This window comes from Varanus komodoensis, unplaced genomic scaffold (assembly GCF_004798865.1).
Source record: "Varanus komodoensis strain SLA01 unplaced genomic scaffold, ASM479886v1 scaffold54, whole genome shotgun sequence".
Lineage (NCBI taxonomy): Eukaryota > Metazoa > Chordata > Lepidosauria > Squamata > Varanidae > Varanus > Varanus komodoensis.
Window position 1 is genome coordinate 1,312,440 of NW_025336142.1, and position 11,342 is coordinate 1,323,781.

General features: G+C 58.0%; 1 protein-coding gene across 1 annotated transcript; it reads left to right on the forward strand.

Annotated features, from left to right (window-relative positions):
- The first annotated feature begins 7,901 nt into the window (after window positions 1–7,901).
- On the forward strand, window positions 7,902–10,244 carry LOC123032373 (TSC22 domain family protein 1-like). Its single transcript, XM_044448217.1, is given in 4 exon segments — window positions 7,902–8,063; window positions 8,291–8,342; window positions 9,885–10,105; window positions 10,107–10,244. Coding segments are annotated over 4 exon segments (438 nt in total). The 5' UTR covers window positions 7,902–7,935; the 3' UTR covers window positions 10,144–10,244.
- Window positions 10,245–11,342: the final 1,098 nt, after the last annotated feature.

The following is an 11,342-nucleotide window of genomic DNA, read 5'->3' on the forward strand; positions in this document are numbered from 1 at the left end:
CTCCCGATGCTTTATGTAACCGGGCACACGTGGTCCCAAGCCCTGTGAGGTCATCGCTCGCCTTGTTTGGCTGGCCGTAACCTGCCGGCGGTGCAGCCAGCAGTCTGACCACGAACATCTGCCTCCTCTCCTCTCTCTCCTCTCCCCTCCGCCTGCCTTCAAGATTCCCTAAAGTCCTGCCTTGCTTGGAGGAAGGAGTCGTGCTTCCGTTGCTCAACGCAGGCATGCTAAGCACCGCCGGGCCTCGTTCTGTTTGGGTCTGCGGTCGCTAATTGGCAGAGGCTGTGCGGAGACTCATGTAACGCCCGGGACGAGTCCTTCAGCGGAGGAGTCATGAAAGTAGTTTTGGATCTGGAGCAGCGTCTTAAGAGGTGACTGGAAAACATGTTCTTGGATTTCAGATCCACTGGGGAGGGAGCTGTAAGAATAACCCAGGTTAGATATCCTTACTGGTCAGTGCCCTTTCGTTGAAGCCAGTTCCGCCTGGGAATGGAGCTGCTTTCTCTGCAGGCAGGCAGGCAGGCAGGCAGGAAGGAAGGACGGACAGAAGGGCTACTTGGATCTAGCTCCCTTTATGTCAAAAAGAACAATGGAGGCTTTGAGTTGTGGGAGGAAAAGGCAGTGCCTGCATCTTTTATAGAAGGTACCCTGTTTAATCTGAATTTTACAGTGAACAATTTCATGAGGCAGGTCAGGCACTGGGATTGCATCCAGATCCCAGCTCCACCCAGACACCTGAAGTGGTCACTGACCCTGTTTCTGAAGTTTACCTGCCCAAAGGGAGGGGCTGGTACCTGGACCGTTGACCATAATGAGCACAGGTAATCTGTTTGCATATAAATTAATTTATATACCCATATATCGATCCTCCAACTCATGCTGAACGAGAAGCCCGGGTGAGGCAGCTGTGGAGATCAGTTAATCAGCAGTGGTCGGAACCTGAGCCTCAGGTCTGACCCAGTCCTTAGGTGGTTCCGTTGCTGCAGTGAGAAGGTAAGTTCAGGGCCCAAGCCCCGCTCCCCGGGCATGAGAGGCTAGGAGAACCTGGCCACGTCCCTGCCAGCTGCCTCCGTGCCGTCTGGGCAGGCAGTCCCAGTTTTTCTCCTGCTTTTGGAGCGTGGCCAAAGGTTGAAGGAAGTTGAGGCAACCTGGCAAAGAGGGACGAGGTGTCCGGGCAACGGGCTTCTGCTTGCGTGTTTGGCCAGGAGGTGCTTGAACGAGCGAGTGGCTGTTGCAGCTCAGCATGGAGTAAATTCGGGGATTAGCAAGATGAAGGATGCACGGAATTCAGTTCTGGCTTGAGGGCTGAAAAATGTAACTGCTGGTGGTACTTGATTTCGTGTGAACCATGTGCTTGCTCGGTGGTGTGCATAGAGAGGGAATAATGGAGCTTAAACAGCTGGCGTAAAAGGCATCCTTGGTATGCAACGCTGTAGGAACTAGGAGGGCTGGGCCAGTTCTGCAGAATTGTGGGGGGAGCCAGAGGACCCCAACAACTAGAAAGAGGAATACGCAACACCTCGCAAAAAGCACCGAAGCGAGCTTGGAACAAGCAGGCCAAATAGTTGATGGAATGTGAGCCAGAATGTGGCTTGGAGAGATTTAGGAAAGGGGTCCCCGTCCCTTTTTGGACCTGTTTTGGCATCCGAGTTGGGTCACCGCTGTGGCGGCCACCTGGCATGTTCTGGACCTGTTCCTTGTCTCGGGGGATGGCACAGTGTCTTTTGAATAAGCGACAATCTAATTCAGAAAACTCCAGGTGATGCGATGCCACTGATGCTCCTTTCAAACATACCTTTTGGCAGCATCCCAAGAGTTGCGCTTTTTTATTAGGAAGGAAGTTATCACACGGATACATCTTGTACTGCAACAACCTTTACTATTCACTGACGTGCCGGTTCTTTTAAATTATATGGCTGCTTCATGGAAATTAATGAATTCTTGGGGCCTCTGGATAGCTAAACTACAGGGATTGCAAAATTAGAAGGTTAAATGCACACCTTCTGTAATGCAGTGGATTGAAGATCTTTCGACACTTCCGGTCCTATAAAGACACCATCTCAAACCAGATGCTCGTTGAACATTTGGTTTGCTTTTGTTGCAATCTGTGGATAATTGCTAGAAAGTTGTATGGATTTCATAGAAAGCAGTTTTGTATAATGTTTTGGGTAGAATTGCTCATTTGGAATTCATTTGGAATTGCTCCACAGGTGCACGTGTAGAAATGGAGGGGGTATGATTTGACTGTTAAGAGAGTTTTGGGGTGATGCATTCAGAATTAGCCAAGGATGCAAGGCGAAGCATTTCACTTTGGTTGCACTGAGATGCAAGCAAGTTGCGTTAGACTTCGCTGTGACCCGTTCTCATTTCATATATAGCAGAAATCAACTTGTTAGGTCAAAGTTTCCTTCAGAGATGAAGAACCTCTTGCCCCCAAGTGGCGGAAAAGTTGGCTGAAGATACCCGGGTGGGAACCACTCTGTCCAGCCAGCCGGGATGTGCTCTGCCCCTGCTTTCACTATCACGGTTGCCCTTACCTGTGTACGACCGTGGGAGCAGGTACTGCAGGGACTACAGCATCACCTAAGCTACACTATTGGCCTGTGAATGGGGACTTTCTACTGTGGGAACCGAGGGAGGCAGGGAGGGAGAGAAGGGGCTTAGATGTCCTTCTAGTCCCCCGTCACTTCTGGAATAGAAGTAGTACTGATGTGCGTCCGTTCTTAATCAGAGTGCTTGTGTTTTCTGGCTGCAGCGTAATTTCGGGAAGTGTGGTGTTGAACCACCGCACTGGCACATGGGGATTTTGGGCACCATGTGGTTCTCCTCTACCCTTTATGTGATAGGTTCTTACAAACGTCAAGTGCATGAGAAAGTTTGATTCTTCATGGCGTGATGCTTGCAAGCATTTTGAAATGTGCCTGCTGACATCAGGTGCGCATTCTTGTGGGGGAAAGAGTGATTCCTGGATCCTGGCAGAAGGGCTGTTGCAGGTGCTTCCTCAGCCAAGGGAGGTTTGTTCGACCAGATCCCATCCAGAACCGTAGGCTCACAGTTTGGAAACAGCTGTAGACCAAGTGCTGTTCTTTGAGGCATCCTTTGCTTTCAAACTCAGCAGTTGGCTAATTCCTGAAGTTGGTATAGGATGCCAGCATGCCTGCCCACTCGCCTCCGTTGTGGACAGCCAGATGCCAGGGCTAGAAAAGGGTGTGCACGCGTGAGGAGAGAGCCCCTCTCTCGGCCTGCCTTGCCTCACTTTCCTAGCTACTCTCTTGCTAGCTTGGAACATGTGCTTGGAATTGGAAGAGAAATGGGAAAGGCATGGCAGTGCTGCTCTGGGCTGACGAGGTTTGTAAAGCAGGTCCCTGCATTTTGGGGATCAGGAAAGCAACGATTTTCTTTCAACTCGGTGTGCAAAAAGGAGAGGCTGGCGTTCGGTTGCTCTAAACCAGCCACAAATCATTAGACTTCTTCAGACACCAACCACCGCAGTCCTTGCTGATCTTTATCCTGAGACTCCCAGATGGTTTGGGTGCAGGAAGTCCCATGGGCTGCCTGGGCTGACATACCCAGCTGTTAAGTTCTAGGCAGGGCTTGTCTCATGTATAAAATCTGCCACCCTCTTGCCAGGCGGGGTTAATTGTGTTGTCCGACCCCATGAGGGGAAGCAACTTTCAAATAACCCATGGGCTGTTGCGGGCTTTCCTTCCCCATGGAACAAGCCAGGCCTCCCAGCCACAGTTGGACAGGTTAGTGGGATAAATGTGTCTCCCGGCATTCCCTGCCCATTTAAACCAGTGGCCTATTTTGACTATGTCGATTGGCCCATTTCGTCACCATCTTTTTCTGTCTACAGAACGTTTTGGAGGAAGGAGAAAAGGCGGGACAAAGCAGGGGGAAAGTGTGAGGTTAATGTTTGGAGGACAAAGTTCTCCAGCGCCCCATGAAATGATGTGACGGGGAGCCAGGACAGTGCTGGGAAAGCCGTGTCTAGAGGCATCCTTCCAAAAAAAGATGCTTGGCTCGGAGCAGTGCTGTACACACTTGCCCCCTAAGGACTGCACTGTAGGAGTGTGCACAACTAGGCCATTTGCTCGTTGTGTCTTTCTAGCTTTGCGCTTTCATTCTGCCTTTATTCATCCCCACCCACACGAACGCTGGGGAGCAAAGGAAGGCCCTGTGGAGGCAGGATTTTCTCCTGTCCCCGTTGCTTAGAAGTAATGCTGTACTGCATCTGTGGTCAAGATTTCAGAGACAAGGCAGCAGTTGCAAATATACTCTAAACCGTTCTTCACAACGTGCAGACTTGCGCCGGCTCTGTTGGACATGGGACAGGCACGTCAGTGATGAAAACATGCTCTTCTTGGGCTTTGTTGTTTGCATTTAGAGCGATAGCTTCGAACATGCACCTTGCGCCACAAGTAGCTTTGCTCAGGTTGTCTTTGTGCCGTTTTCCTTGTGCACAGGTTGTGTGTGTTCTGCCTCTGGTGGGAAGCAGTGGGGTCACAGGCAGAGTGGAGCAGAGGCTGAAGAGGGCTATGGCGGCAGCTCGTTGGATGTCTGTGGATATTCCCAGTCTGGCCGTGCACCCCGGGGGGGGGGGGGGGGCTGGCTTGGGCAAGAGGGTTGCTTCCCTTTTGCTTGCAGGTTGTGTTAATGCTGATCCCACAGAGCCGCAGAAGCACCTGGTGGAGGCAGGGAATTCGCGGGTTGTGGCTAATCAGATAGGATAAGGTCTGCTGGAAAAGATTAGGTGGGGGAGGCAAGAACTAGGGCCTGCCTTATCTGGGTGCTGGCACAACTCCACAGTGCACTCCTGGTTTTGCAGCTGAATAAATAGCATAAGTCTCTGTAAGAAACAGGAGTTTTCCCCAGTTCATAGAAAGTGGAAGAGCAGTCGTGAATGGGAAGGGAAGGGGGCTGCCCATTTCTTCGGCTGTTCGCTTATTGCCCTCTTCGCATTGCTTTTCCATGCGGCTCCTATAAAAAGCCATCAAATATCAGGTGCAGGGGAAGTATGGAGATGGGGGTGGAAGGAAAACGGGCCATCTGCCCCATCCGTTGCAGCAGCAGGTGGTGCTGAACTTACACATGTGGTGAGTTTGCGTCAAGAGATCGAAGACACTGAAACTAACGTTTGCAGTGATGGGTGATGTGAGGCGAGGCATAAATTCATAGCACGGAGCTGGTTCTCCCTTTGACTTGCTTACGTGTGCTCTGGATTCTGGGGAGCTGCGTGTGAGAAATGCAGGGTGAGACTCAGTAAGGTCCCATGGCAGGCGACCCGAGGGAAAAAGGGGCCCAGGATAGGTGGGGACGTTTAGAAAAGGAAAATTTGAAGGCAAGATTGCAAACAATTCCAAGAAAAACAAAAGATAGCAGAAGAAACCATTATGCCTCCACAAAAACTGGAGTTGAGCTAAAACCAAAAAAGGACATTTCTAGGAAGAGGAAGGGAGACCAAGTGACAAAGGAGAGGGCAGAGAAGTGCGGGAATGACCTCGCGGGGAGGCCGAAACTGAGAATGAGGTGAGGCTGGCAAGGTGGCAAGGCCATCTTCGTAACATTTACAAGTCAGTGCATATGCTTTGCACATGATTTTTGCATCGTTTTCCAGGGCCTGGAAACAGGTAAAAGTGGCACCAAAGTAGCAGCAAAACAGGTGTGGGGACAGCATCTCTGTGCCATTGAAACCCTCTTGCTCTTCAGTGCTGAACTGACCGTTCTCAGCACTCCTCACCTTTTCAACACCTTCCATCTACATCCACTTCAGAAAGTGGCTATTTTGCACTTCCTCCTTGCCAGAGCATTTCCTGCTTCAAAAGTTAGCCAGGTTTTGCAGTTCCCTAATATTTAAACACACACAGAGAGAGACGTACACAAATGTAGTGACTGAGAAGTACATGGTGGGAAACTTGGTAAAATTGAATGGCAGGAAAGGAAATGGAAAGGAAAGGCACACCTTGCGTTACCACTCCATTGCCGCAGCTGTGCTGAGTGTCCCTCCGTTTGCTTCCTCTGCATTACGTTTGCATTTGTAGATTTTTCAGGATTGACAGGGAACCGCAATGTCCGCAGCAGCAGGTGCTCCAGAAAAGGAGCCAAGTAAATGAGAAGGAGCCAAATCTAGATGATCCTAGAGGGATCCCGTTGCTGAGGTGACTGGAGACTTGCAAGAGTCTTGGAAAGGGCAGGGGCTTTGTGAGCAGTCGGGCCAGTGATTAAAATCTCCGGGGCTGCGCTGCAGGGTGGGCGAGGATGGCACGGTTCCTTGGGATGCAGCTGCTTTCTCCTCGCACGGTTTACGGGGCTTTTCACTGGGCGCCCGGCAACTTTGCCCCGATTAGCCTAGATGCGTCTTCGGCTGCCCTCCCTGGACATGTGAAAGGCCCACGGGGCTGCGCATCTGTGCGCCTGCGAAGGACCAAGGGTTCTCTTTAAAGGGCCATTCCTAAGTGCAGAATCCTGGTCAGGCTGCGGGAAAGCCGTGTGAATGCAGAAGAGGAGTCCTGGCAGTGGGGGGCGGAAGCCAGGGTGGGCTTGCTGCAAAGGATCGTGGGATTTGTGCCAGAGCCAGTGAAGAGAGCCAGGTGGGAACGCCACCCATGGTGACGCTGAGGCAGGAGTGGGCGGAAGGGAGCTCTCCCGCTGTTTCGGTTCAGGCTCCCTGCCTTCCTGACCCCTGGCCACATGCCAGGCGCTAGACGTTATGGGAGCTGCGGCCACACGGGGGGGTCTCGCTTCTGCCCACCCCGGCCGGAGAAATCGGCCCTGGCCTTCACAGTGCTTTTGGAGCCCTCCAGTGCTGGTGAAGAGACCTTGTGAAGGGCAGGGCAGGGCAGGGCAGGGCAGGGCTGGAGAAATTCTATTTTATTTATTTACTTAGAATGTTTGTATGCCATCCCAGCGCCGGAGCCTCCGGACGGCTTACATAAAATAAACAAACAAAATACATAGTGCAAATGCCTCTTCCCAGTGCCTGTCCCCAGCCAGGAGATGCCCGACTGCCTCCCCCCCTCCCAGAGCGGCGGCAGTGGCTCCTTGAAGGACCGGTCGGGGCTGCCCCCCAGTTGCTCACCTGCACCCGCCTCAAGAGCTGCAGGTGATGCAGCAGGAGGGGCTTGGCAGGAAGGAGCCGAGAGCGGTGCCCTTGCAATGCCACGGCACCGGTGCCAGCCCTCCGCGTTGGAGGAGGAGGCGGCGGCAGGGAGAGGAGGCCCCCGGGGGCTTCCTGGCGAGGGCCCCCTGCCCCGGCTGTTTCCAGGCTGCCCTACGGGGCTGAGGAAGAGGTGCAGAGGCCGGCATCCCTGCCCATTGAGGGGCAGCGTGGCGCATCCCCTGCGTGTCCCACGTGGAGTGCGGCTGGCGCTGATCCTGTGCGCCACGGCCTCGTCTTCCCCCACGCAGCCATCTCCCTCCTCCTCCTCCTCCTCTCCGGGGCGCAGGAAAGGGCCCTTGGTGCAAATGGCAGCCCCCCCCGCGCTGCGCCGCCCCTCTCGTCGGCGCGGGAGGGGTTCTTGCGGCGGCGGCCCGGGCGCTCCGGAGCGCCTGTCCCGTCCCCGGCAGCCGGAGCGGGGGCTCGCGGCTGTCGCGGGGCGGCGCGGGGCCCCGGCGGTGCAGGTGACCCTTCCTGCGCCGGCCGGCCGGGGCCGCGCCGCTCCAGACGCGCTCCTGACGGCCCCGGCGGGGGCGTGCCCGAGCAGCCGGGCAGCCAATGGGCGCTGCCCTCTTCGCATGCATTATCCCGGGTGCTGGCGCCCCGCCAGGTTTCGGTTGGCGGGCGGGCGGGCGCGCTGCCACGGAGCCGGAGATCGATTTTGCGCAGCGGCGGCGGCGGCGGCGGAGGCAGCATCTCCATCTTCGCGGGCGCCCGCCCGCCCGCCCGCCGCGTCCCTCCTGCGCCGCCGCCGCGGGAGCGCCCCGGCCCGCTCTTGCATGACTGCCCGATGGTGTAGGAGGCCGGGGGCGATGGATCTCGGGGTCTACCAGCTCCGGCACTTCTCCATTTCCTTCCTGTCCTCCCTGCTGGGCGCCGACAGTTCTGCCCTGCGCCTCGACAGCAGGTAACGAGCCGGCGGCCTCCCCGCGGCGGGCGCTCTGCGGCGGGCGGCGGCCCCCTTTGTTCCCGGGCGGGCGGGGGCGCCCCCCGGGCTGCTGCAGCCCCGCGCCTGCCGCGCCGCGCCGCTGCCCGCTTCCTGGCCCGGGGGCGGGGGCTGCCGCGGGGCCCGGGCCCCCTCCCGCACGCCCCTCCTAACGCGCCCCCTTCTCCCCACCCTCGTCTCTCTTGCAGCTCTTCCGGCGCCAGCGTCGTCGCGATAGACAACAAAATCGAGCAAGCCATGGTAGGTGCGCGCTCGGCTCCCCCGCTCCGCTCCGCTCCGCTCCGCCCCGGGGAACGCGGGTGGGGGGCGCCGGGCCGGTTCGGGCCGGGCCGGCCGCCGCGGGCCCCCTCGAGGGCTTGGCGCGGTCGTGCGGAGGAGAGGCGGGTGCGGGGGGCACCAGGCCCCGCGCGCGCACCCCTTGCCTGGCCCTCCTGCCGCAGGAGAGCCTCTGGCTTGGGGGAGCGGGGGGCGCCCCGGGAAGGAGGCATTCGGGCTGCTGCCGGAGCCCCCGGGCATCCTTCCCGCCCCTCCCCTCCCCTCCCCTCCCCCACCCAAGGGGCGGTCCGGGCGCCGGTGGGCACGGATCGGCCGCAGTCCTTGCAGGAAGGCTCTGGGGGCGTCAGGCGCGCCTCCCCTTTTGCTGCGCGGCTGTCGCCTCCGCGCTTTTGTTGCCGCCGTGCGGGCCGTTCTCACGGGCTCCTCGCGCCCCCCCCCCTCCTCCTCCTCCGCTGTTGCTAGGCAAACTCCGAGCTGCGACTCCCGGCTATTAATAGCCCGGCCCGAGGATTGGCTGCGGCGCCTCGCACGCGGCCTGCCCCGCTCCGCTTGACGTCACCGGGATGGTGGGGGAACTGCGGCACTGAGCCTGCCGTGCGGTGCCGTGCCCTGCCCTCCGAGAGCGCGCTGGGGCTCGCAGGGTGGGCCGCGCGGTGCCGGTGCCCGTGGCCTGGCCGGCCGCCCCCGTGCCGGGCTGCGGGGGGTCGCGGTCCCGGAGGCCTCGGGCCGGCCCGTTGCCCCACGTCCACCGGTGGCCGGGGCCAGTCCCCGCCCCGCCTCAGCCCTGCCCCAGGGACGGGAGCAGCCCGGCCACGGAGGAGGCGCACCAGGTGGCTTCTCCCGGGGAAAGGGCCGTCCCCTCGGAGGCCTGACCCCTTTCCGCCCGTGCCGGTTGGAATGGCAGGAGGCCCGTGAGCCCCCCACCCCGCTTGTCCTTTGCACGGGCGCCTCCCCCATCGTGGCCTTGCGTGGACGGCAAGCCGCACGCAGCCCCCGCCGGCCGCACGAGGACGCTGGACGGGGCCAGCACGACATCTGACGTTCCCGTGCTGAATCTTTTGCCCGGGAGCCGAATGGACAGGTCCTGCCCCACGTTTGCCAAGCCAGCAGGGGATGCGGTGTGGGGGCGGCCCTTGCGGTTTGGGTCGGGCTCTTCGTTCCCCCGTGTGGCTAACTCACACGGCACCTGTTGCACCCTCCTCTAAGGCCGACGTGGAGTCACAGTCGTTTGGGAAGGCCTGCATGCACGAGGGATACGCTAGGCGGGGCCGGCGCTGCACGGGCCAAGCCAGGCCTCCTCCTGCAGCCGCCTGTCCCTGGAAAGGAAAGGCCAAGCCGGGGCGCGCAGGGGCAGTGGCGGGGCTCGGCTTCAGCACTGGGGGAAGATGCCGCGGAGGGAGCATCCCTGGGGATCCCAAGCCAGGTGCCTCCGGCCCGCCCTCGTGGGACCTCCGGCCCTTGCCCCACGGTCCTCTCCGTGACCTCTCTCCCTTCTCTCCTTTCCAGGATCTGGTGAAGAGCCACCTGATGTATGCGGTCAGGGAGGAGGTTGAGGTCCTCAAGGAGCAAATCAAGGAGCTGATCGAGAAGAACAACCAGCTGGAGCAGGAGAACAACCTTCTGAAGACGCTGGCCAGTCCCGAGCAGCTGGCCCAGTTCCAGGCACAGCTGCAGACGAGCCCATTGTCCGCCGCCCCCCAGCCCCAGGGGGCCCCACCGCAGCCCCCCCCAGCCTGCCCCACAAGGCTCGGGGCCTTCCGCATAGCCCGTGACACCTGGGCCCATGTGCGCCGGACTCTGCTGAGGCAGGACTGCCGGGAATCCATGTCGCCCACCCCGCCACTGCATGCCACCGCCCACCGTGAAGACCCCGCGGCGCCCCTTGCATCCAGCCGCAGGCCAGTTGCTCTCCCAGTATTAAGCTGTTCACCCGGCGCGGGGGGCTTCCGTGTCTTTGCGTCTTTCCGTTGGGGGGTCTTGCGTACGTTCCATGAGTTAGCACAGACGGACGGGGGCTTGAGCAGGTGGCCGCTCGGATGCTGCTGCGGCGCAGGGCTCTGGGCGCCCAACGCCTTTCTGCTCAGCCTCGTCCTCCCACCGAGAGTCGTGGCTGACGCAGATGCTGCCCGGCATGGAGCATGAGGAACTCGGCCGGGAGGGCGGGATTGGAGACGCATTCCACACCCTTCGCCAAGAGGCCGGAGCAAGGACGGATGGGGAAGGACCTCGCGAACAAGCACGGGGGCAAGTCAGTGCTGGCTCTCCGTGCCTGACGCAACCGTGACGTGCACACGTGCAGCCGTTTTTTCTGTAGCCAAGGAGGGTGTGTGAGCATTTCTAAGAGGAAAGCAGGTAGGTGCCGCACGGCTGCGACGCAGGATCATGAAAATGAAGGCTCGTTTGTGTGATGTACATTTGTGTATTTAGTGTAATTACTTTGTAAAATAGGCCTTGTAACTAATTAAGTTGTACAGAGTGAATTTAAAAGGATGAACTGAATTGAGTTTGAATAGTTTTTTTATTTTATTTTTGATGCTACACGAATAAGAGTTGTACCTACCCAGCTGTTCAGGAATTGGCTGGTTGACGCTGTCGATGTAAGTTCTGGAAATTGCCTTGAAGCTGAATCCCCCGAAGTCAGACTCTGTTCACTATCATGCAATTTCATGGAACAATTTCTCATCCTCTGCTCTCCCCTCTCTCTTGCCTTTGATCTGTATAGGAGTATGCCTTCTTTCCAGTGCATGTTCTCGAGGGGTGGAAAGGAAAACTGTAAAATGTCCGTATATTTAACTATTGCACTTCTCAACTTCCAATAAAGCATAAAATGTTGCTATAGAAGTCGTGGCTCGAGGACAGCAGTGCCTTCCACTTCAGTTTTGCATGTCGATGTCGAAGTGCGTTATGTGGGGTGGGCCGTGGGGGATGTGTTTGAAGAGGTAGATACTCCCCTTTAAAGGTGGG